Below are 27,090 nucleotides of genomic sequence, written 5' to 3'. Positions count from 1 at the left end.
GGCCTGATAAATCATTTGGTCTGGCCCTGCCAAGGCACTAGAGGTGAGTTAATTAAATGTTTGACCAAATATAGCAGGCTAATTTTTAACTTGATAATTTTGTATGGCCTTCAAATGATATTATAAATATCTAAATGGCCATTGGCAGAAAAAAAGTTCTGCACCCTGGTCTAGACTAGCAACTAGCTCTGAAAAATGGAATCTGATCCAAAGTCAAAGATGCTGAGATTTGCCAAAACCGGTTTGGCTCAATGGATAGAGCGTCGGCTTGGGGACTGAAGGAACCCGGGTTCGATTCTGGTCAAGGGCATGTGCCTTGGTTGTGGGCATATCCCCAGTAGGGGGTGTGCAAGAGGCAGCTGATCGATGACTTCTCTCATTGATGTTTCTATCTCTCTCCCTTTCTCTCTGTACAAAATCAATAAAATATATTAAAAAAAAAAGATGCTGAGATTTTTAATTTATTAGTTGGCAAGTTTTTCACTGAGAGATTGATTTGGTTATGTATAATTACCCCCCCCCCCATATCAATCTTGGGATAAAAAACAAATTCAATGCTTTTTCCAAAAAGTGTCTATGAGTATCGTTGTACTAATATTTCTCTTTTATCAGAGATAATTGCTATGAAGAAACAAGGTCATGACAGTACCAAACACTGTCCCAGTCAGCTTCTCTGTTTACTCTTGGGTATTCTAGTGTTTATTTTGAAACAGGTTGACATGCCAGCAGTCAGCTTTTCTTAGTGAATGAGCCCAGCTTCATTTTATGGAAGATATGTTAGGTACTTTAGAGCAGTGTTTTTCAACCTTTTTTGGGCAAAGGCACACTTGTTTCATGAAAAAAATCAAGAGGCACACCACCATTAGAAAATGTTAAAAAATTTAACTCTGTGCCTATATTGACTATATATAAAGTAATTCTCTTGAATAGGAATCAAATAAACACAAAGAAAGTATTTTATAATTACTTTATTATGAAATATTAAGTAAACAAAATAGTGAAAAATTATAAAATTCTTGTCTTGTCTGCACCTACGGCACACCAGGCAACATCTCTGTGCCGCGGAACAGCGGTTGAAAAACGCTGCTTTAGAGATATCAATTTGGATTGCAAATGACATGAAGTGTATGGCTTGGAGTTAAAGTGTAAGCATAGAGTTTGGAGTCAAACATACGTGAGCTGAAATCCCAGCTCTAGCACTTGTTTGCTGTGTGATTTTTTTTTTTAACAAGTTAACTTCTCTGTCTTAGTTTCCCTATATAAAATAGGGACAGTGATAGGGTTTTTAGGGTTGTTGTGAAGATTAAGTTAGATAACAAATGCAAAATGTTTGCCCTTAGTGTAAACTATTATTGTTATTTTTATCATCATTATTTTTGAAGGTAAAATAGTATCTCTGTGTTTCCTTAAGAACAGAATTCACCTGCAGGCCTTTTATTTTCTCCACATTCTTAATATTCCATTACTTTCTGAATGCCTGGCAATAGAAAGTCGGGCCTATTAAAAATATTCCCTCATCTAGAATTGGATTTCACTGTCTTCACTTGTTAATGTGCTCTCATTGCCTTTCTGACCTCTTAGACTTAGCTGAAGTCAGAGGCATAAATTTTACAGTGGCTGTGGGTCTATATAAAATTATCATTGTATTTTTTAGAGTCTTCTAATGGTTTTAATATAATAAGAATTCAAAGAAACTTTGCTAATTGATAGCTGACTTCCTGGTTTTAATCCCATATTTAGAGGCACTAGGCCCTTCTGTCTGAGTAGATTTTTGATATTAGCCCTCTGTGGCTAGCTTTTACAACTCTTAAAAAAAAAAAAAATTATATATATATATATATATATATATATATATATATATATATATATATATATATATATATAAAATTGATTTTTTTACAGAGAGAGGAAGAGAAAGGGATAGAGAGTTAGAAACATTGATGAGAGAGGAACATCAATCAGTGCCTCCTGCACACCCTCTATAGGGGATGTGCCCTCAACCAATGTACATGCTCTTGACCGGAATAGAAACTGGGACCTTTCAGTCTGCAGGTCAGCGCTCTGTCCACTGAGCCAAACCAGTCAAGGTTTTTACAACTCTTTTAGCTATAAACTAACAAATGTCTAATTATTGCAGTGGCACTGTGTCTGATGTGTGACAGAATAGATTTGTATCATGACCAATCCTCTTTGTTAGGGATAAGTACTCTTTTTAAAATATATATATATTTTTTATTGATTTCAGAGAGGAAGAGAGAGCTATAGAAACATCAGTGATGAAAGAGAATCATTGATTGGCTGCCTCCTGCATGTCCCCCACTGGATTGAGCCGGCAACCCAGACAGGCATGTGCTCTGGCCGGAAATTGAATCATGACTTTCTGATTCATAAGTGGGTGCTTAACCACTAAGCAATTCTGGCTGGGCAGGAGTAAGTACTCTTAACAATAAGAAAAAAATCCTCTGTACCCTAGCCCATATAATAGAAATAGCTTTATCTGTCATTCTAAGTGTTTTGGGACATTTAAAGTCTTGAGTGAAACTCATTTTCTGTCCCTTCTGTTAGCATAGAATCAGGAATTTGTTTAAAAATTTTCATTCTCGAATATTTTTATACTTGATTGTACTCTATCTCTATTTTCTATGATATGCTTGAGCTGCCATCTTTGAAAACAATTTTACAAAGAAAAAAACCACGTTTTATATAATTTTTAAGTATCTTCATCTTATAGAAGATTGAACCAAAGTCATTGAGGTTTCCTTTAGTCTCAGACTCAATTTATTTAAAAAAGACCTGATTGAAAATCAGGACTCTGGAGAACCTTGTTGGATCTGCTTTAGGCTGGTATAGGGGAGATTTGGGGCAAATAACTTCTTACATTCATTTTTCATTAATTAATAGTGGAAGCAAAATAGTTTCTGCCATCTAACAGACCTTAAATAAGTCACTTAAAAAAATTCACTTATCAGCATGGTTTTCTTATGACAAAAATAGGATGAAATGTCAGTCTATAAGTAAAAATACTTTTAAGTTATAAAGTTTATACCAATATAAGCTTGGTTCTTGCTTGTCTTTCCTGTTATAGATTCTTCTTTACACATGTTAGTAATTCGGTAACTATTTGCCTCACTGGTATTTTAAGAGAGTAAAGATGATAGAGTTGAGTTTCTCAAAAGAATACAAAGTAGTTAAGGTGATACATTTATAGTCATCTATAAATTGAAGAAGGTTAACATTCATCACAATGGTCAAGGTTATTAACAACAATATCTCTCAGACTTGAATAGATTTTTTTTTCTAAATAGATTTTTTTCTAATTTGTAAGAAAGGCCAAGTTTAGAATTTTCTGTGTCTGGTATGAGCGTGGAGATAATCTATCAGATATAATGACATCCTGGTTCCCTCTACTGGGCTTAAATGAAATTGCCTTTTAAAAAATTATGATTACAGATATCTCCCATTTTCTCCCCTTTTGACCACATCCACCCAGCTATTGCTTTCTCAAACTTCTGTTCCCTCATTATAGAATGCATTCTCTTTAAATCTCAAGAGGAGAGAGAAAGACGAGGAAATCGAATCACATATCAAATTTTACTGTCATGATTGGAGAGAGATGTAATTTACTTCCTATTATAAACCATCACTTATTTTAAATGTTCACTTTTGTAATGATGGAAACATTTTGGAAATTCTTTTGCTACGGATTTTTCTTAAGAAACTAAATTTACATCTGTCTGTGGCCTCAGATAAAGGAAATCAAAGTTATTAGATAACTGTTTATTGAGTGTTTATAATGTTCTAGTCATTATACTACATTCTGGCGTACACGTGGGTGAATAAGATAGATAAATTTCTTACCCTCAGGAGTTTTATTTTAGTCTCTCCTTAGTATATCTTTTAGGAACAAAATGTATTGATCTGAGGTTCTGTTCTTTTATTTTTTCCTGATAAACTTGAGCAGTAAAATGGTCTAAAGTCAGGCAGTGTAAGTCATGTCTCAAGATCAGAGGGGATGAATAGAATTTATAGGAGAACCCAAGATGGCCGTGTAAGTTAACACACCTAAACTGTGGCCGTGCACAACAATTTCAAAACTACAACTAAAAGACAAAATGTCTGTCACCCAGAGCCATGGGAGGGCTGGCTGAGTGGAAGTTCTACAACCAGACGGAAAGAGAGGGGAGCATTCAGTGCACAAATGCTGAAAAACTGAGATATGGGGCAAGCAATACGGGCTGGCTGCAGATCCTGGCTGGCAGCGGGTGTTGCTTTCTTCAACCCAAAGGTGAGACTCGTGAGACCCAAACTCCAGGAGAGAAGCTGGACTGTCTGCCATTGGGTCGGAAAGTGAAGGTGGCTGGCTTGCAGAACTGCGAAGAGGAATAATTGTTTGCTGCGCTGGGGTGCGAGACTTGGGGAAGTGGTCGGCGCAGACAGCTCACTGCCAGCCATTGTTGTTTGCCACTCCCTAGCCTAGTGCCACCCTGAGACTCCGCCTATAAACACACCCAAGCTCCAAACAGTGGCTTTTGCATATGAATGGCCTTCACTATTGATGCTAACTTGCAAACAGGTTCAGACAGCTCCATAATCTACAAATCCTAAGGAGGGAGGAGAGAACTGTATAGTTCTTGCTGTAGCTCCTGCAGGGTGACATCAGACAGTAGCTTACCTGCACCCCATTGGAGATCCAGAAGCCAGTGTACCTAGTGCTCAGTGTGAGACACAGATTTCAACACCTCACATCCATAGGTGACACATTCAAGAGGCAGACTCAGCACCAAAGCTCCACTGAAACAAGTCCTGCACCATGAGTATGTCTCCAGCACAGCGTGTTTATTCTTCCATTATAAACATAGCGGGTCCCCGTGGCAAATTGGCCTGGAGATCAATTGCTCCCAGAGTATCAACAGCAATCAAGGCTTAACTTCACCAAGACTTTGCACTCAGCCCACAAAGGAGTGTACCTGTTATGCCCAGACTTCGTGATCCCCAAGGACCACCAGGGAGCCAAGTCCGATGCAATAAGCAAGAGAGCCTTCACCATGCTAGCATGTGCTCCCCCACTCATGCCGGCAGCATGGCGGAAGAGAGCGAATTTCTTCCGGTCCAGGGGTTTTGAGGGCTAGGGATAACTCCGCCCTACGGGGCGGAGTTGGGAGCTCATCCTCGCCCCGCCCTGCCCTTTCATTCCCCCCTTGTCTAATGTGCCTAGTCAAATCATTGACTCAGCAGCCTACTTCCTTTCAGCATAAACAACAAATACAGTTATCAAGACCCTTAGTACCACAGTTCCCATCAGTATTGTCCTCACTGAAGTCCAGTTCCCCTCCTGCAGGCACCAGTTCTCCTCCTGGCCTGTAGTTGCCAGGATTCAGGCCACGCAGGAGCTGGGAGTCATGTAGTCAGGTCTGGGTGCCATCTACTTCAACAGCAGTGGGCGTGCTCAGGATAAAGTGCAGCATCCCTTTGAGTCCTTGGGCAGCAGATTTCTTTACCCACATTGAGTTCCGGGGCTACAGGGTCTGCGGTGGGCACTGGCAGTGCATCTGGAACAAGCAAACTGCAGAGCCTGTGAGGACTTGAGCAAGGAAATGGTTACCATACATGATCCCCTCCCAAAAAGGGGAAACTTGTCCCAATAAGGGGTACACCTGGCCCTCAAGAGGGCAAAGGACAGGGGTTGGTCCAGTTTTCACCGATTTTAAGACACATTTAGTTAAACCCCCTTCCTCCCGAGTTGCACCTACCTGTCCTAAGGCTAGAGCTATACTCTGAGATACCTTAGCTACCAAGGTGGGGCTGTTATCTGATAGTGGGGTATACTTCAACCTAATCTGAAGTGTCTATAAAAACTAGACCCTAATGCTGGTGGTTTAATCTCTGAAATCCACTTACCAATGCTCTCCTGGGGAGGTTCCCTGGGACCTGAATTCCCAGGGGGGATCCCCTTACCTTGCTTAGCATTTACCTGTGCACAGACAGTACTTCTAGCAACTCTGCCTCACAGAAGTTCAGAAGTCTTGGTGACACTTAACCTGGTGTCACCGGGCAACTCTGACCTAGAGCCTCTGGGACCAACAGTCTTGTCATCTGGAGGGTCCATCAACCATCTGGTCCTTCAGTGGCTTGCTTCTGGTCAGCCAATTCCTTCTGGCTGCAGTTGGTAACCCTCTTTTCTTTGTGGATGGCACAGTGTCTCTATCAAAGGGCCTGGATTAAGGCCAAAAGTTCTGGAACTGTGCCCAAATGGTGTGGTCCAAGGTGACTACCACTGCCCCTGCATATCAGGTCCCATCCTGAACATAACTGCTCCCATCCGTGAACAGTACCTTGTCGTCTGTTACCTCTGTGCAGTCATGAATGGGTTCCATCATCATCATCTGGAAGCAGGCTGGCAGGGTTGATGGCCAGAGTTTTCTGAATCTGGACACAGGGCTGGTCCAGGAGAAAAGCCTGGCCCATCCAGGTTAGCTCCTGGTCCAGAGTCCACTTATCTGCCTCCTTCACCAACAATGCTGTGGCTGCCACAGGGTCCAGTCTCTTAGACAGATAGGCAACAGGTCTCTTCCAGGGACCTAGAGTCTGAGTGAGAACCCCTTTGGCAATGTCTCTTACCTCACTCACGTAGGGGTGGAAGGGCTCCGCGTCGTCCGGCAAGGCTAGGGCAGCTGCTGAGATGAGAGCCTTCTTTAGCTCCTCAAAGATCCGTTGTTCCACTTTGGACCAGTTCAACAGCTGCATTCCCCCAGTACGTGTTCCTTCCGAGGACCACAGTCCTTCTTGATGTCCAAGGAAAACAGGCAGTTTGTCCGGTGGCTTCCTGGGCTGATGTACGGGTCCTATTGGCTCTCTCAAGACTAAATAGGGTGCCCCCATGCCCATCAGGAAACTAAAAGGCTTGCCTCTCCTAGCTAACCTGTCAGGACATACTCTTTATAATTTCTATAAAAATCTTATCTTCCAAAAATACATAACCATGCCTCAAATTTTAAAAGGCAAGGGAGGAGGGAGCAGGTCCAGTACCTGTTCCCAGGCCTCTAACAGCCACCTGAAATGTAAAATGCCACATTTTCCCTACAGATATAGATTTATCTACATTTCTAAGCCCCTCTACTCCCCACTGCAGAACATCGGTGAAAATTGTCCAAGCAGTCTCGGGGGGTTAATCATACAAATAATTGTTTTCACATTATTTTAACACAATTCTAAAGTAGATACACATGACTGAAACCAAAAATTATTCCCAAAGTTTAAACAAAATACAAGATGCAGGTACAAGCCCAAATTCAACAACAATGGCATGTGAGAAAAGCAAAACAGAACAAATCAAATATAAAAGTTTCATATGTTACATTAAACATTACTTTAGAAAAACTGACTTAAAAAAATACTGCATCACTGACTTAAAATAATTTTTAAGTGTAAGCATTACATACTTTTTCATCTGACAAATGAGAATAAATCAATCCTTGAGATCTTTGATCATTACTGCTTATTCTTAACATATATAATACAGTTTAGCCTGCCATATTCTAGGCATCTAGTTACTGCAATTAACTTTTCCTAATTCAACTTATACTTTGAACTTTTAAAGCTGGCAAGTCAAATAAATTTGGCATTTCTTAGATTAATAACATTACATTTTTAATATATCCTACTTAGGGTAAAGTTTCAGCAACAGATCTAATCATACAGTTTTTTCAGATCTCAAAAATTTTTTTTTTTCTGAAGTTCAAACAAAGCACTGAATAATCTCTTTGTAGGAGAGCTAATAGTCTTGCGCTCTCCGGCCTCCCCTAGACCTCTCCACACCAGAGGCAGTTTACTAGGATTTAAGACAATGTCAGAAAATCATAGGTCAATCACAATTCATACTTAAGTAGCTATATGACTCTGCTTAGCTGATACCAATGACAAGGAAGACTAACCATTGTGGGCTGCTTCACCACCAATTACCTGCCACTCCTGAATCTGGAGCAGCATACAAATGCAAATGAACACATTCTTTACCTGAAGACTCTCAGCCATTAACGGCCATTCACCACCATTCACGTAAACTTGTTACCATTACCATCTAGTTTCCGCCTCATGGCGGGGAATTTCAAGAGCTGCTTACAAATGACTTGGGAAACCAGTTTTAATTTATCTCCACCACTTTTAAAACTTATTCTGTACCCAGAAAAGTGTTTTTAAGCACAGCCCAAAACTATGCGCACTCGTTTTGAACTGGCCTTTTCTCTTTACTGAGCACAGAGATTTGCCCTTGAGCTCTTCTCCGGTACCTGATGTCTCCAGGGACCAATGTCTCTATGCTGGCCCAGGCCACCAGGGCCCAGGCCCCTGGGGCGAGGCTGCTTTGGCCACCCCAGCCACACTACTCAGGCAGCCCCCGAGGAGAAAGCGCGGGTCGCCCCAGCGGCTTCCCGGCTCCACTTCCCAGGCAGCCAGCAAATTAACCCAGGTGCCTGCTCCCCGAGCGAGGCCACCACTGCCCAGCCGCGCTCCAACGCGCAGACTGAGCCCCACAGGAGCCCCCCCTCCGACCCAACGCCGCCAGGGGGCCCCGAACCACCATGCCGGCCACACTTCGCCGGCTCCATCCTGGGGCGCCATGTCGCCCACAGATACCAAACTCAGACCTGGGAAAGGCTCACTTTCCGCAGGTGAGGCAACGGCTCACGCCATTCCTCTCCCCATATGAGGGTCCCTCTCGGGCCCTCCCGGGAGGTCAGAACGTCTTCTGATCCTCCTGCCCGTAGCCTTCACGGTGCGTCCACCAGGCGTCTTCGGGCACCAATTCCATGAGGGGTTTTATGTCCCTCCAGAGCGCGCACACACCTACCGCGGCCAGTCAGACTCTCCGGATCGGGTTTTCCCTAATGGTCCCGGGGATCCCGGACGACGCCCCCATCTGTTATGCCCAGACTTCGTGATCCCCAAGGACCACCAGGGAGCCAAGTCCGATGCAATAAGCAAGAGAGCCTTCACCATGCTAGCATGTGCTCCCCCACTCATGCCGGCAGCATGGCGGAAGAGAGCGAATTTCTTCCGGTCCAGGGGTTTTGAGGGCTAGGGATAACTCCGCCCTACGGGGCGGAGTTGGGAGCTCATCCTCGCCCCGCCCTGCCCTTTCATACCAAGATTGTCCACCTCAGGTGATTGGGAAGGCTGAGCTACTGGCCCCTGTGGGTCACCTACCACACAAAGCCGCTCCATCAACACAGGAAAGCAGCCAAAATGCTTGTTGCGAAAGGGGGCAATGGAGGAAATAAACTACAGGATGACATGGAGTTCAGGACCACATTTATAAGGTCACTCAAGAATCTTCTAAAAGCTGCTGAGAAACAAAAAGAAAGAAGAATCCAAAAATATGAAGACAATGTAAGGAGCCTCTGGGACAACTTTTAGCATATTATTATTACTAGACCCGATAGAAACACCAATCAGAAAGGATACATGCACCCTCTATGTTCATAGCAGCACAATTCACCATAGCTAAGATTTGGAAACAGCCTAAGTCCCCATCAGCAGATGAATGGATTAAAAACAGTGGTACATTTACACAATGGAATACTACATTGAGGTAAAAAAGAAGGAATTCTTACCATTTACAACAGTATGGATGGAACTAGAGAGCATTATGCTAAGTGAAATAAGTCAGTCAGAGAAAGAGAAATATCACATGATCTCACTCATTTGTAGAAAATAATGAGCAACATATACTGATGAACAAAAAACAGATCCAGAGACAGAGAAGCATCCATCAGACTGTCAAACCTCAGAGGGAGGATAGGGAAGGATGGGAGTAAGGGGGAGAGATCAACCAAAGGACTTGTATGCATGCATATAAGCCTAACCAATAGACAGACACCAGGGTGGTGAGGGCCTGAGTGGAGGGGCGGGGGGAGGAATGGGGGAATAAGGACACGTATGGAATATCGGGTCTAGTAACAATTAATGTCGTTTTTAAACATTCGTTTAAAATCTTGCTTGGCGTTGACTTGTATTGACCTTCAAACACGTGGTATCTACAGAACGTGTGAAGTGCAATTAACAAGTTTTGCTTGAAAAAGTTTGTGTTTGGTTTGGTTTGGTTTTTGTTGCAAAACTAGGGCTAAGAAGATGGCGGATGAAGAGCATATTTGGCACTGCATGCTTTACGAGTTCTAATTAGGAAGAAAAGCAAGTGAGGCTGCAAAAAACATCTGTAGTGCTCTTGGTCAAGATGCAGTTAGCGCCAGAAAATGCCAGCGTTGGTTTGAGAAATTTCGCGAGGGAAATTTTTTGTTAGATGACAAGAGTGGTCGAGGCCGTGTGTCCAATTTTGATCAAGAAGCTCTTCAAGCTCTTTTGGTGCAAAATCCTCAAATTACCCAACAAGAGCTTGCGACAACTTTAAATTGTTCACAAAAAACAATTTCCAATCAATTGCATGCACTTGGCAAAGTCCAAAAGTTTGGAAAATGGGTTCCTCATGAGTTGACCGACAACAACCGTAATCAAAGAGTCACAATTTGTAGTTCGCTCCTCTCTCGTCAAAACCATTTGCCGTTTTTAGAGCAAATTGTTACCGGAGATGAAAAATGGGTGCTGTATGTTAATTTGAAAAGGCGGCCTCAATGGTTGGACAAAAATGAGGCTCCGCAGCCCACGCCAAAACCTGACTTGCATGCGAAAAAAGTGATGTTGTGTGTTTGGTGGAATTTTAAAGGAATTCTTCATTATGAACTTTTACCATCTAACCAAACCATTACAAGTGCAGTGTATAGTGCCCAATTGGAAAGGTTAGCCCAAGCTTTAAGAGAAAAAGAACCTGCGCTGATTAATCGGAAGGGCGTAATTCTTCACCACGATAACGCACGACCGCATACTGCAAGAATCACTGCTGAAAAACTGCGCCAGTTGGAATGGGAAGTTCTCCCTCAACCTGCATATTCTCCTGATATTGCCCCTTCCGATTACCATTTGTTTCGTTCTTTGCAAAACTTTCTTCTTGGAAAAAAATTTAATAATGAAGAATGCCTCAAAAATGCATTGACCGAATTTTTTGCATCAAAATCACAAGAATTTTACAACAGAGGGATTAAAATGCTTCCTGAGCGTTGGGCACAAGTAGTAGAAAACAACGGCAACTATATTGGTGATTAAATTTTGTTGTATTGTTTAAATAAATTCGATTTAAAAGTATTAGAAAACGACATTAATTATTACTAGACCTAATACATTAATCAATAAAGAAATTAAAAAATAATTGAAAATAATGGAATAAATCGAAGGAAATCAGAGTGGGGCAGTTATGATGGGTTGCTTTGATTTTTTACCTAGATATTCTACATTTCTTCATTTCTTTACACCGTCAATTACATCTGGTATCTGTACAAAGAACTAAGGATGAAACACACCCATAGTGGACAGAGCACATTTTCCTTGGTAAGTTTTATTCAGAGTTAATAGTTAAGAACAGTTTGCCAAAATGAACCCATATATTCTTGATCAATAGTATAAACACTCAGCACAGACTAGGTGAATTAATTGAGTTTAATAAAAGGAAAACATTCTCATTGAGTTTCCATTCTGTTAACATGATTTTCTCATATCTCATGCCACCAAAAAAAAAAAAAAAAAGAGTCGATTATGGGAAACATTATGCACAGTACTGCCATTCCTGCCTGGCTTTTTCTTTTTTTTAAATATATTTTATTGATTTTTTACAGAGAGGAAGGGAGAGGGATAGAGAGTTAGAAACATTGATGAGAGAGAAACATCGATTCAGCTGCCTCCTGCCCACTCCCTGCTGGGGCGACCAGGCTGGTGGGGGGGGGGCGGGGAGGGCATTAGGGGAAACCAGGCTGGAAGGGGGGGCAGTTAGAGGCAACTAGGCTATTGGGGGGGCAATTAGGAATGACCATGTGGTCAGTTGGGGCAGTTAGGCTGGGGGGGGGCAATGAGGGGCAACTAGGCTGGCATAGGGGCAGTTGGGGGTAACCAGGCCAACAGGAGGAACTGTTGGGGGTAATCAGGCCGGCATGCAGAGGCAGTGAGGGGTGATCAGGCCAGTAGGGGGGGGTGGCAGTTAGGGGTGACCAGGGAGGCAGGCAGGTGAGCAATTAGGAGCCCGTGGTCCAGGATTGTGAGAGGGATGTCTGTCTGCTGGCTTAGGACCGATCCCCAGGATTGGCTAGTTTGAGGGGACCTCCCCCCTTGCACAAATTTGTGCACCAAGCCTCTAGTTTAGAATATAGTAACAGATAAAATTCTCTTATCTCCAATGCTAAGGAAATATTTTACTGAATTTTATAACAAATATTTCTTAACGGAAGCAACCTGACTCTTGGGAATTTTTCCATCAAGTGACACTTAATGACCTGGTATTTATTATAACATGATTGGCAGTATCCGAAGATATTGCTCACATTTATTCTTTTCATAGGTTATAAATAATACTTGTCAAGTTGGTCAGATAGCCATTATTTCATCAAGGTAAGATATTTTGCTTTCTTTCCTAGCAAGGTGTGGACTCTCATTATTCTGGAGTCTAGGTGGGAACAAATAAAAGAACAGTGTCCTTTATATCTATTGAGTCTGTCATGCGTAGGTCCTCTTGAAATCTTAATGAATAGGAAGTAACAAATAGGATAGGCAAACAGTTTGAAATTACAGATTTGGGTTTTAGCCTCAATTCTGCCATCACCTCTATTTGACCATCAGGTATTTCCCTTTAAGTCTTTGGTCTTTTAATTCCTTTCTACATCTCTTAAAGAGTTGTAATAGGGGCTTTCAAGATCTCATCTACCTTTATAACATTGGGTGAGATTCTTAAAATTATTAAGCCCAGAAGGAATCTGGATCTCATTTAAGAGGTCATTACAGAGTTGGTTTTAGATTTTGTAACTTCAACTCCTGGATTTTTTCCTCTGGATAGATAATTGGTTATTTAAAGGTCGATTTTGGAAAAGCTCCCAGGAAAGGGCTTATGAGAATGAAGTTATTTCTGGTCACCATGGAAAGTGAAACAGAGCAAGCAGAGAGCTCCTTTAAAATTTTTTCTTTCATTTGACCCACTTGAATTTTATAGGACCACACAACTCTCAGAGACTCTCTATGAGACTGTGTTAGTGTTCATTACCCTAAGTATAAAGTGCATTCTTCACTTCACTTTCCCAGGTTTTGAAAAAGACAGTATACTTAAGGTTTTTTAATGATTTTTCTTAGAGAATTTAAATGAATATGTATAAGTGGAGAGTGGTGGGATGATAGAGGAGGGAGAAGAACAGGATAATATTTTGCAAATGGAAGAGGGCATAAAACAGTCTGAATATGAGGATGACAAGTTTTTTTCCTCCCAGTCTGATACCTCTTCTATTGATGATACCTGTGTTTTGTCTGGGCAATGCCAGTGAATGTTACCACAACTTTAGCCAGAACCACGGGTAAGTAAGGACCAAATCTATCATTTTCACGGTAGTCAACACATATTCTTTTCTATAAATGGGGATAGAAGAGAACTTTCTACATACATTCTGGCTAAGGTGTTGTATTCTAAACGAGCTATGTGAATAGTGAGAATAATATATAGTCATTATGAAAATACATACTTAGAAATATAACAAGGTGACTAGAAAATGATGTGTCTAAGAGAAAGAGCAAAGTGTTAGCAAAATGATAAGTAAAATTTTATACTCATGAACTTTTGTTGCACTAATAGGTATCTCTCTAGTTTTATATCTGTAGCAGTACTCTTATTCATTGATTCTCTTCTTAGGTGTATCCTGATGCACTCACCACCATCAGCCATGGCTGAACTCCTGCCTTCTGCCAACACATCAGTCTGTAGCACACTTTACTTTTATGGGCTCATCGTTTTCCTAACCAGCTTTCTACTCAGCCTCTTCACCATTGTGGTATGGTGCCACCTTATCTGCCTTTATGGAGGGAAAGCGGGGATAGGGAGGGATTGGGGAGTATTCCCAAGGCCTGGAAGAGATGAGGTAGAAATCACTTTTGATAGTCCCAGACTTAACAGAGTGGCTAGGAGATATTGACAACTTAATTATTACCTTAGTTTTTTGAACTTCCCAAAATCAAATGATGAGTGGGAAAAAGTGCCTGTATTCATTCTCTAGGGATTATCCTCATTCTAGAAGTAATATATGTTCTTGTGGATCCCCAGGGAGGATCAGAGCAGAAAACTACAATGTGTCAAGTCTAGAAGCTCAGGGAACAAAATTCATGCACTCGAGTGTGGGGGGGGGAGGGTCCCCCTCAGCCCAGCCTGCATCCTCTTGTAATTTGGAGCCTGACTGAAGGTTTAGGCCCGCTCCTGCCTAAGCCATCAGTCAGACATCCTTAACCCTACCAGACCACCATACTGATTTTTTGGTAATTTCCAAATCTGCCACTATATTGCTGTACCTAATTTTTGGTACCTTGCCTAGACCTATTTTCTACAATGTCTCCAAGTTCCATCATATTCTAACCACTTGTTTGCATGTAACTAACATTTTTCTATATCATGTTGGTTTTTTCTCTTTAATGCTCAGGAGCCCAGGGCCTCAGATCTGGTAGGGTTAATGCTGCCGTGAGCCTGACTTCTAGCTGAGCGGTGCTCCCCTTGTGGGATCTCACTGACCACCAGGTGGCAGGTCCTATGTTGAGCATCTGCCCTCTGATGGTCAATGTGCATCATAGTGACTGGTCGTTGCACCATTTGGTCCATTTGCATATTAGTCTTTTATTATATAGGGGTAGGGGCCCAGTGCATGAATTTGTGCAACTTTAAAGGAACTGTGGGCTGTGAGGCTGCTGTGGGCACAGAGGCAAGTCTCAGCCCATCCTCTGCTCCAAGCCCCACCAAGCCCCTCCCACTGTAGCCTCCAGTCCCCTGTCTGCTGGCAGCCCTGCTCCCACTGCCACCATTCCCATGCTCTGACGGCATCGGCCCCACTCACACCCACTTACAGTGCAGAGCAACTGGGGCTGGCACCAGCAGCAGGTGCAAGCAGGGCTGGTGCCATCAGTAGCTGCTGCCCAATCACCCCTCAGGAGCAGGAGGAGGTGGAGAAGCCCTCAGGAGTGATCGGTACTGGCGCCAAGTGCTAACAGTGGAGTGAGTTGTGGCTCTGGCAATAATTGTGAGTGGGGCCATGTGAGCAGCGGGTGCAAGAGGCAGCTGCCAGCCCTGATCACCCCTCAGGAGCAGGGGGAGGTGGAGAAGCCCGGAGTGGCAATTGGAGTCAGCAGCCACAGTTTACATCGCTAACGACACCAAGAGTTAGGGGCCAGCACTGGGCACTGGCACTGGGTGGAAGTGGCAGCTCCAGTGCCAGCAGCGGGTGCTAGTGCCGGGCAGGACCACGGTGCATGAGAGCTAAGAATTTTCAGTAACCACCAGAGGCTTGCCCTGATGATAGCGACTGGTGTCCCACCTTGGTCTGGCACCCCTGCTTACCTGCTCCACCATCCTGCCATGGCTGCTGCCCTCCATGTTCCTCACGCTGCCGACGCCTGCTATGTTCTGCTCATGCCCCCTGGTGGTCAGTGCATGTCATAGCAACTGGTTCGTTGGTTGTTCTGCCATTCGATCTATTTGCATATTAGTGTTTTATACTAGTATATATAGATACTTTGGAATGTGTGGGATGAAATTTGGTTTAATTTTCCAAATAATGAAAGAGTTTTCTTTTCTCAATTCTTAATTGGCTATAAATTTGTAATTATGATATGTCTAACTGGGTTAAGGTGCTAAGTGACTCAGACAGTTATTAAATATTCACCTGACATCATCAGAATTAAAATAATCAGCTATGAGACAAGATATTATATATAATAATTTATAATGATATCTATAATAATAAAAGCATAATTAGCATAATATAATATGCTAATTAGACCAGATGTCCTTCTGGATGAAGCCGAGGCTGCGAGGGAAGCCCAGGTCCTGGGTGCCAGAGGGTAGCCAGTGCTGGCACCTGGAGGAAGGAAGGCCCACTCTTGCACGAATTTTGTGCATCGGGCCTCTAGTTTATATATAATTGCCTAGTACGGTGGTCGGCAAACTACAGCACGCAAGCCACATGCGGCTCTTTGGCCCCTTGAGTATGGCTCTTCCACAAAATACCACAGCCTGGGTGAGTGTATTTTGAAGAAGTGGCATTAGAAGAAGTTTAAGTTTAAAAAATTTGGCTCTCAAAAGAAATTTCAATCATTGTACTGTTGATATTTGGCTTCGTTAACTAATGAGTTTGCTGACCACTGGCCTAGTACAAAATCAGTAAGCAAGCAATATGCCTTCTAATTTGCCATATCTATTTTTTCAGTAAATGTTCTCTTCATATGTTAGTTCAGGGATTACAAACTATCTACCTGCTGACCAAATTTATCTCCTAAATATGTTTTGTTTCCTAGTACAGGCAGTGAACCAAATATAATTGTCGGATATTTCCTTTGATAATTCAAATATAAGTTATGGAGGTAACTTAGCTCAAATCAGCAAGTTTGTAAAGATCGCATAATGCTAATTTACATTAAAATGGCTTTAATGGTTTATATTTAGAACTTATTGACAAGAGAGATAGGTAGCCTGGCACCCTGGGGATTCTTGTTTGCTTCAGAATAACCCAGGCTTCAATGGGCATTCAGAATTGTCATTCTGATTCCTTTTTTTTAAAAAACAACAACAACATATTTGTATTGATTTCAGAGAGGAAGGTGAGAGGGAAAGAGAGAAACACGAAAGAGTCATTAATTGGCTGGCTGCATTCCCCACACTGGGGATCGAACCCTCAACCCAGGCATGTGCCCTTACTAGGAATCGAACTGTGACCTGCTGGTTCATAGGTCAACATTCAACCAGCTGGGCGCATTCTGATTCTTTTTTAAACAACAGATGATGAACTGATTCTACTAGCCATGAATATTCTCAAATAAGTTCAGACCTCCTTTTGAACCCTATTTCTGTGGGAAAAAAGAAACTTAAATGGCTAAACTTTAAGTTAATTGGTTGTTAATTTAGAGTATGGATCTGAATTATTAGAGGAAAGTTTTAAATTTGGTCAAAGTTGTTACCAAGATTATCACATAATTCACTCCCCACTAAAATAATGTTGGACTTCTGTACTGATTTATATTTCTTTCAGTTAGCTAAAGAGCAAGAAAAGACTTTTTTCTTTTTTCTTACAGTTGAGAATTTAAGCTTAGTCACATTGCTAAAGCATTTATTTTAAGGATATTAAGTATAGAATACTTTCTAACATAACCTCTAATAAAGGGTTTTAAAAGAGGGCCTGGTTAGATTTAAAAATATATATATATATTTTTTATTGATTTTTTCATAGAGAGGAAGGGAGAGGGAGAGTTAGAAACATCAGTGAGAGAGAAACATTGATCAGCTGCCTCCTGCACACCCCCACTGGGACATGCCCACAACCAAGGTAATGCCCTTGACCTGAATGGAACTGGGACCCTTGAGTCCGCAGGCCGATTCTCTATCCACTGAGCCAAACCAGTTAGCGCAGATTTTTTTTTTTTTTTTTAATCCTCACCCTAGGATATTTATCCATTGATTTTTAGAGAAAGTGAAAAGAGAAAGGAAAAGACAGAGAGAAATATCAGATGTGAGATAATTGATTGGTTGCCTCCTGCACACACCCTGACCAGGTCTGCAACCAAGGTATGTGCCTTAACCAAAACCAAATCTAGGAACCTTTGGTCCTCAGGCTAAGGCTCTATTCACTGAGCAAAACTGGCTAGAGCATAGATCTTAGTAGTAATTTTATTTCTCATGCATATTGTGATCAGTCTCAGTGAATAAACATCTTGAGGGTTATTGTTAAGGTTCATATTTTGAACACGGTAACCACAAGTTTAGCTAATATCTGTCTATTTCCCTATCCAAGCAAAAGTTCATTCTGAAGATAATTTTCTCTTAGAAAAAGCCTGGTCTCAGATAGTAAAGACAGGAATGGGCTTTTCCTTCTATCAGATCCTAAGAGAATGATCCTTCTAAAATTATAGGAGGATAGACCTGGAAAGTTACTAAATCTTGGGCAAACTATTCACTGCTGTACCCCTGTCTAGGTCTTACTCATCCAAGCCCAGACTCTGTATAAGAAGTTTGTGAAATCAACTGGCTTTTTGGGAAGTGAACAGTGGGCAGTGATTCACATTGTAGAGCAGCGAGTACGCTTCTACCCAGTGGCCTTCTTGTGCTGCTGGGGCCCAGGTGGGTATCTTACTGGAAAGAGCTGGGCAATGAAGAGGGCATTACGGGGTTTTGATCAAACAAAGAGGTCTCACAAAGAAGAATTCCTTCAAATTCCTGTCCAGCTTGTAACATTTAAGTTCTCACTCATATTTTCCAGTTTTTCCCAACCTTCTCAAATTCTTCTTATGTTTTGCAAGTTAAGATAATTAGACATCTGATGCAACTTAATGTGAGAGGAAATGTCCTGACAGAACTCAGAGATACTAATACCTGTCCTTCCTGCTACATAAAGTTGTAGTAAGGGTCAGATTGGATAATGTTTATAAAAGAGCTTGATAAACTTGAAAATGTTAAAAAGTGTGACTATCTTCCTGTAGTATGTCTTGCCACCATTGCTACACTAATAATCTGTAAAGTTTAATCACTGAGGAGTAAAAATTGGAGACCCAAAGCCCCAGTGATTTACATAACTGCTTAATCATACTGTTGCTCTTCATTCTGCCTATAGCTTCCATTTTAACAATGCTTAGGCATGTATTATGGAAGAATTTTATGCTCAGGTAGCCAGGGCTGATAAGATTTATACTTTGTGTTTTCATAGCTGTCATTTTGATGATCATAAAGCTGATTGAGCCACAGGACACCAAGCTTCACATGGCCCTCTATGTACTTCAGGTAACATCTTCAACATCTAGCATTTCTCATGCCCTCCTTTCCTATTATTTTATACTGCCGTAACTCTGTAAGCAAAAATTTTTTCCCATCAGGGTATTTCTACATTGCAAAAAAGAAAATATATTTAGTTATAAAGGATGTGAAATTTTCCTCACAGATATGGTAGATACTTTGTGAAAATGCTCCCATGCATTTCAGAGCATATTTATGGCTGGTCAACTTCATTTTATTGATGTGTGTTTAAGGGATAAGTAACAAAAAAACAAAAAAATGTTCTTATGAAGCACTAATAATGACATGATTCTCTCCCATCCAGAGTGAATTGAATTGGATAAATGAGTTATTCTTAGGTGAATGGAGAAGTAGTAAAGAAATGGGACAATTCTCTTTCTTCCTTTATCAAATTTAAGAAGGCTCTTGGGTTGACTAAGCTGATAGGGCAGTTTTCTCAATCCTGACCTGAAAATGGGGCAATAAGGAGGGGCATTGAAACCACTTTATTATCCTTATGTAAACACTAAAAAATATGACCAACTCTCTCTCAATCATACATGACAAGGTACAGTGTAAAGAGCGAGTTCAGGAGAGCTAGAAAAATATTAAAAACTGATGCTAGATCTTGAGGTATGGGTTAGAAGAAATATAACAATGCTTTATAAATAAAGGGAATGGGAACTATTTCCTGGATCTATGAAAATCTGAAGGATGGGCTCCATCACCCCTTCATCTTCTCCAGGCTCTAACAGCATCATCCCAGGGTCTGCTCAACTGTGCAGTATATGGATGGACACAGTACAAGTTCTTTCAACTAAAGCAAGAATCTCGGCGTGATGCAGACACCCAGACACCATTATTATGCTCACAGAAGAGATTCTATAGCAGGGCCCTAGATCCATTGGACTCTACCCTTGCTTTTGCTACCAGCACCTCCACTACTTTTTGAAACTAGTACTGGGATATAGGAACTGCAGTTATTCCACACAAAAGGATTGGGAAAAGTGTTGGGAAACATCTTTAGTCTTTTATAACAATGCCTTATACTATGGAAATGAAAGGGAATATAGTGCCATGGTTTAGTAGCCATTCTAGGTAAATTGGGCAGGATCTTTTCATTAATTTCAGACTTACTAGTGATTCTTGAAGTCTTTGTTCAAGGAGATGAAGCCAGTTTCCATCTAAGAGAAGGACTTATTACCTTAGTGAATATTAAACTTGTCTAAGTCTTTTCTTGGAAAAAATTAATTATAGTTTATTATTTATACACTAGAAGCCCAAATGTACGAAGATTCATGCTAGAATGGACTTTCCTTTCCCTGGCTGCCAGCATCGTTTTTCCACTCCAGCCCAGCCCCTTTCTGCTCAAGCCCCACTTTCCAACACTGCCCAGAGGCCCTGAGAGACCGGAGGTGGGACAGAATGCCTGCATCGTCGCTATGGCGACGACACAAGTATCTCATGCCCATCACTAGGTACCTGTGTATCCAAATTAACTGCCATCTTTGTTGGGTTAATTTGCATATCACTCATGATTGGCTGGTGGCGTATCTGAGATACAGTCAATTTACATGTTTGTCTATTATTAGGTAAGATGCCACTTCCAGGCTCTCTATTCCCATGGTTTCAAGTGAAGTAGGGCGGCATGCAACAGTTTTTTCAGATGTCATTGCTATTTCTGTCTCTGAGGTTGGACAAAGGAAGTTTCTGTTCTTTGAAGAGGTTTGGAAACTCAGAATAAGCAAGGACAACAACTATGAGAAAAGTGGCAGTGAGATCCTAAGATACACCATAGTCTAATCTCATATGTTCAGTGCCATTCTAAGACTTGACAATAGGGACCATCCTACTCTAGAAAATTAAAATCAGTCTTTTGAAGTTACAGGGGATAATAAGATTTAAGAGAAATCATGACTAGAGGAAACTCTAGGAATCAAAAACTCTAAACTGTCCTTTACAAACAGAAGTCCAAAGAAGGTTTAATAGTGCTGAAAATTGAATTAGGTTTAATCATTTGAACGTGCCATGTTTGTAGGTGAAAAGGTCTAATATCAATTTTATATGGTTCAACTTAACAGAGCTAAATATGTTTATAGAATAAATGAATGAATGACTAGTAAGTAGAATTTGAATTTTTTGGGGGGGATGAAGATTACTACACTAGAGCCTCATTTATGGGTTGGAATGTCTAATCTGTTTCTTCTTGAATCACATAACAAGTAATGTTTGATCGTTCTAGTTATGAACAAATCCAATCTGAGGCTTGTTCTATGATGCCAAAACAAAGGGGACAGTCAAGTGGACAAAACTGACTGGAATGATAAAATATCTGGAACTCATAATCATATAATTCTCACCTGATAAATTCTTTGGTGTGTCCAATGCAAAATACTTAAAAATTAAAGAAAATTGACATGGGTTACAATGGGTGATTTTATAGGATACTCTGAAAAGGAAGTTCCAGAGAGTTTTCCAAAGGAGCTCTCCATAGGAATTTTAGGGAGCTCAATAATAGCTCTTTAGATTTTAGGCCATGAGTTTCAGCCTTATTCTGGAGGTTAACATGGCCTTGTTCTGTTAACATTATATCTTAAGTCTTGTCATTGCCCCAAAGCTCTGGAGAGTTGATTTCTGGGTAGCATAGGACAAGAAAGATTGCCTCACCCAGGGAGCTACTTTACCTTTTTTTTTAAATTTAAAAACTAACAAGCATTTGGCATATAGAAAGACAAATGGAAGCAAGAAAGTATTCCCATCTCCATAGACCTTGAGGGACACCAGAACTAAGGAGTCAATTTTTTAAAATATTCTTTTATTATTACTTCATATTTGGATTTATTACCAGAAAGATGGTAATTACCAAATATTTGTCAGATTTGTTCATTTTGTTTTTGCAAGATGAATCTTTTGCATTGACACTAGTCTTAAATCTTCTATGGATATAGGCAAACAAAAAAAAATAGTGGAAATTAGAAATAATAAAAGGCTAAGAAAGACCTAGGTTAGGTTGATTTTGTAACCTTGGATTCACATGGAGGAGGTAGATAGACATAGACACAGTGTCAATTCTTAAAATTGTTGCAAATACCTCTCCCATGACACTAGGTAAGGTTGCAATCATAGTGAAATCTAGTGGTATCTTAGCAAGTTTGATTTATACAGATCTTCTGTGGACCACCTTCAGCAACTTCTCATTAGTCCTGTCTGTGGCTTAAAAAAACATCTCTGCATCCCAACACCATGTGACCTGTATGAGGAACCAAGTGTTGATGTTTTTCAATATGTGGGAACTTTTAGATGTTTTCACATAGCACCCTACCACATTTTATGTCACAATTGCTGAAGACCTTAAAAATCCCTTTAGATTCACTACCACAGTTTCTAGACTTGTCCTGTCTCTCCTGGTATTCATGTGATGATAGCAACTTTCCTGAGCAACTTCTGTGCCCTTTCCAAAGATTTTAACACACTGATTCTCTAGGCTTTGCTACCAGCCTTGATAACAATAACCTTGTTATTTGCCAGGGGCACCATCTTTCTTGTAGGTATTTATCTGCACTATGTCTGTACCTTGCTTGTAGGTATTTGTCTGTAATGGAGGCACCATAACAGTATTCTTGGAGATCTGAAGTGGCAAGGTGTAGTTGCCCTTAGAAGTCAGCAGTTCTTGCAGCAGGATCCAAATGTACATACTGAACCCTTCAACCAGCAAACAACAGTGATTTTTGGACAATCAAGGATACTACCATAATCACATTCTTCACCCTCCACTCTTTTATTCCCATTATATGAGTTTCCAAAGGAGCTTTGGAACTAAGTTTTATGAAATAGGTAGTCCCATTTGTGCTTATGTAACAGCTTGTGGAAATAGTGGAAGCTGCAGTTGCTGAGGCCCATATTTACAGTAGTAAGTTTATGTATAATTCAGAGGTCTGGCCATGACATCTGCAGGACACATGGTCATGCTTCATTCTCAAGTTGTGGCCACACTCATGAGCTATGACAGTTGCGTAATGTGGCATATCTTCTAGAGAAAGATTCAAAATGGATTGCATTCTAAATAGTGCAGATATCACTGAGAAATGAATGGTCCTGGTACTTCCCAAGACTTTGGCCAATAATCATCATTATGCTTCACCCTTCTCAAAATATGCTAGTCTCTCCAGAAGTGAAACATTTAAAGTACTCCCTACACAGGGCTGTGTTCATTAGGTTTCTCTCTGTCCACATGTCTAGTAAATATTGCTTTCACTTTTAGCTCCTTCATGTACCTGTTGACCAGGGCATGGGCATCCATTATATCATATTGTCTTGGTAACACTATTCTTTGGAATTGCTTATTGTCAACAACAATAACACTTTAACATACTTGGGAAATGTCCACATTTGGGCATAGTATCTGAAGATGGTCCTATTCAGCTCTGAAATTGTGAAATGGTTGAGTTTTCACAATTTTTATCTTCACAAGACCTGATTTTAAAGATAGGCTATAAATGATAAGCTCAAAAGTTTTTGAAGTATAGTCTTGATGCGAAAGAATACCATGTAAAGTCAAGATTCTCTTTAGCCCTGAGCAAGTGCCAAGAGTCGCAAGAGAATCCAGATCACCTCTGAATACCCATCCTGAATAAAAGGCATGCCCAAACCCAGTTTTCTATTTTGAAGTGTATAACTAGGGAAGTTCTTGACAAATAAGACTTTCTTTTGATTCAAATTAATAATACTCCATTTTCCTTGAATCAGCAGATAGGTCATAGGCCACATCTTATGCTTTTTCTTCCAATTGTCTGAACATTGTTAGATTTCTATGGATGAGTATCTCCTAATAAACATGCATCCATTGAAGTATAGTTACTACTAGCTATAAGATGACATGTAGTTTAATATGGGAAGAACCCATTCTCAAGCATCCTACCTGGGAAGTTCTGGAAAAAAAAAATCACTTCAAATCTTATCCCTAACCAGTTGATTTCATAGAAGAAAGGGCAGGGAAGGAGGCAAAGTAAATAATTGGGATTGTCATTGTCATGGCCCAACTGAAATAGCTAGTGATCCCAGACCTCTGTCTCTCATTTGCATTCCCTGGAACCCAAATCTGTCTGAGACAGTCATTTGGCTGGACCTCAAAGCTATGCCAGTTTGGACAGTGTTATATTTCTCCCCCAAAATTGGAAGGCAGTGCATACTAAAAGGACAGTTGCTCTTATTCCTGAGTATTATATGATGACAACTGCTGTTTGACTTTGTCTTTTCCTGTTCCTGTTGTGCTCTTTCTTTAGGAGTGTCCTTACTTTGCAACCTCCCTCAAAGAACAATTTTTAGTGATCCTTAGCTGTGCTCCTGCTATCTTTTATAAAGGGGGTATACCAAGGAGAAGAAAATTTCAGAAGTCCAACCAGTACTGTGACCCAGAATCTAACTCCTAGAAAAGAAAAAACTACATAACCACTTTTTCCTCAGTTCCTGTTCTCCTGGAATAGCTTTCTCCTGTCATCTATTACTTTTTTGAGTCATTGAAGCTAAAGGTTCCAGAGCAGGGGTTTTGGATCTTTGGTTAGGTCACAGACCTCTGCTGTCCCATGCCTTTTGCACCATTTCCTACTCTGTACCATATAGCCCATTTCAAACCTCTGATCCTTTTCTCTTTTTCCTCTATTTTTCACAATATATATACTTATTTGCTCAATCCTAGAATATATGTAAATTATTTTTAGAATAACTAACCCTGCCTCTGTAAAAAGCAAATATATGAACTAGAGAACCATGTTTGTGTTGAGTTATTTTTATATTTAGCCTTCCAGTATGAGGTCAAAATAATGTTCTTCAAAATTATTTAGGTTAATACTTTTCCATCTAGACCTATTCAGTGTGGTTATATTATTCATTTTTATTATAGTATGGCTCATATATTACTGCTTGTATTTCCTTTTGGTTTATAAAATGTTACTATGATTCTAAAAGTTAGCACTATAGAAAAAAATGTACTCCAAGTATACCTCCTTTAGTCTTTAACCTGTTCCCATGTCCTCATTCTTTCCATCCAGATTCTACTCACCAATCTCAATAGTATTTAGTTGTTGTTTTTTTAATTTCTTTCTGCAAATTAGCAGATATATGTATACTTTCTTTTATCCCTTCTTATGTAAAAGTAGCGTGACATTTTACACTTTCCTTTTTAAACTTACATTATTAATCTTATAAATCACTCCATAAAAGTTTATAAAGATCTTTCTCATTTTTCTTTACAGCTGCATAGTACTCCATCTTGTAGATATTCCTTAATTTTTTCAATCATCCTCTTGTGTATATCCTTTTAGTTGTTTACATTGTTTTGAAACTACACACATGCATTAATAATCCTAGAAAGGGGAAGGCAGTGCTAACTGCTTTTGTAACTTTGTTTGATATTGCCAATCCTCTTTCAGAAGGGTTTTGCCAGTTTGCATTCCCACTAGCAATGTATTAATGTCTGCTCCTACAGTCTAAGAAACAAAATATTTTAATTTTCACCAAACTGATAGGTGACAAATAGCATTTTAGTGTTCATTTGTATTTTCTAGTTTGAATGATTTTGGACATGTTTTAATATGTTTAAGGACCATTTTTATATTTTTAGTTTTGGTCAAATAGGAGTTTAGTATTTATTATCTGACTAGAGGTCCTGTGCACAAATTTGTGCATAGATGGAGACTGCCTGGCCTGCCCCAATTGGGCTGATTGGGCTGGGCAGGCCAGGCAGAGGGGCCATGGGTAGTTGCCCGGCTTGCCCCACCCCTTGGTCAAACTCCTGGTCAACTCCCCATTGAGGGGACAATTTGCATATTAGCCTTTTATTATATAGGATAGTGATTTTAGTTTGTTTTCCTGTAACAATTGATTGGGGAAAGAGTGTTTTCAGGGAGGAAAAATTGATACACAAGGCTCCTGGAATTGGACAGAATGTTTATGAATGGAGCTCTTCCTTTTGGTTTTTCTACCAGTAAGCTTCTACCACATGAACATTTCTATATTTTTAAATAATTGTCTGTTCATGTTTTTTCTTCTTTTTCTGTCAAACTTTTGGCATTTTCTTTCCTCAACTTCCCCTTCCCTCAGCTTCTTTGGGGAATAATTCACAAATAAAATATATGTATTAAAGTGTACAACCTGATATTTGTTATATGGGTATATTGTGAAATATTTATTGTGAATATAAATTTTCCAGAAGGCAAGGAAATACAATAGTTAAAATAATTTTGGAGAAGAATAACATCGGAGGAACTACTCTACTCAATTTTAAGGCTGTGATATTGATGATGAGACACATAGATCAATGAAACAGAATAGAGAACCCAGAAATAGAATGCATACATGTATGGCCAATGGCTTTTTTACAAAAGGGCAAAAATTTGGGTGAAGAAAGGACAGTCTTCAATCAATGGTACTAGAAAGTTTGGTATATATAGTAAAAAAGAAAAAAAGAAAAAAAAAAAAAAAAAAGAAGAACCTCAGCCTAAACTCCACACTTTATACAAAAATCACTTCAAAATAGATTGTAAATTTAATTATAAAATATAATATAAAACTATGAAACTTTTTTAGAAGAAAACAAATGTTTTTAGGAGCTAAGGCTTGGTAAAGAATTCTTAAACATGACACCAAAAACATGATTCATTAAAGAAAACTCCATAAGTTGGATTGCATCAAAAGTAAAAATCTTTGTTTGTGAATGACTTTGTTAAAAGGATGAGAAGATAAGCTATGGAGGGGGAGAAAATATTTGTAAACAACTTATCTAATTAAAAAAACACTTAGAATATATAAAGAACTCTACCTCTCACCAATATCAAAGCAAATAATTTAATTAGAAAATGGCCCAAGACAAAGACATTGATGTCAGAAGATGCATGCGAAGAGTTCAAATGAAATGTTAAAAAGCAAAAGTAGTAAAATATGTACTATGTTAAGTAAATAGAACCTTAATTACTAAAATGAATAATGAAAATGAGAGTATCCCTCTTCTCATATTAGTTTATTTTCAAACTAAAGAAAAAATTTTAGTTTCAGCTTCTATACTGTTATAAAATGAGTATAACTTTTGTTTATACTCTTATATAATCCTAGCCAGAGCCATGAAGATATCAATTCTCACTTCACCTTTGTGTCATTGAACTTCTGGTTCCTGGTCACTGTTTGAAGTTTTTTATATATTTGGTTTCTTCCTCCCACTACTTGTT

General features: G+C 40.0%; 1 protein-coding gene and 1 long non-coding RNA gene across 5 annotated transcripts in view; both read left to right on the top strand.

Annotated features, from left to right (window-relative positions):
• The window catches only part of TMEM116 (transmembrane protein 116), a 39,343-nt gene extending 18,356 nt beyond the window's left edge, over window positions 1-20,987 (top strand). For all 4 annotated transcript variants that reach the window (XM_045585628.1, XM_036449100.2, XM_045585629.1 and 1 more), the window contains 7 exons: window positions 11,329-11,433; window positions 12,434-12,483; window positions 13,350-13,433; window positions 13,766-13,904; window positions 18,079-18,223; window positions 18,807-18,880; window positions 19,617-20,987. In XM_045585628.1, coding sequence (XP_045441584.1) covers window positions 11,329-11,433; window positions 12,434-12,483; window positions 13,350-13,433; window positions 13,766-13,904; window positions 18,079-18,223; window positions 18,807-18,880; window positions 19,617-19,823 — 804 coding nt within the window. In that variant the 3' untranslated portion in view covers window positions 19,824-20,987. The remainder of the gene's footprint in view (window positions 1-11,328; window positions 11,434-12,433; window positions 12,484-13,349; window positions 13,434-13,765; window positions 13,905-18,078; window positions 18,224-18,806; window positions 18,881-19,616) is intronic.
• Window positions 20,988-21,881: 894 nt separating this feature from the next.
• LOC123652854 lies at window positions 21,882-25,873 on the top strand. Its single transcript, XR_006742381.1, has 2 exons — window positions 21,882-25,532; window positions 25,721-25,873. It is a non-coding gene; the product is annotated as an uncharacterized LOC123652854 (long non-coding RNA).
• The last annotated feature ends 1,217 nt before the right edge of the window (window positions 25,874-27,090 follow it).

This window comes from Pipistrellus kuhlii, unplaced genomic scaffold (assembly GCF_014108245.1).
Source record: "Pipistrellus kuhlii isolate mPipKuh1 unplaced genomic scaffold, mPipKuh1.p scaffold_m20_p_20, whole genome shotgun sequence".
NCBI lineage: Eukaryota > Metazoa > Chordata > Mammalia > Chiroptera > Vespertilionidae > Pipistrellus > Pipistrellus kuhlii.
Note: the sequence above shows the minus strand (reverse complement) of the source record. Positions and strands in the feature narration are given on the sequence as shown.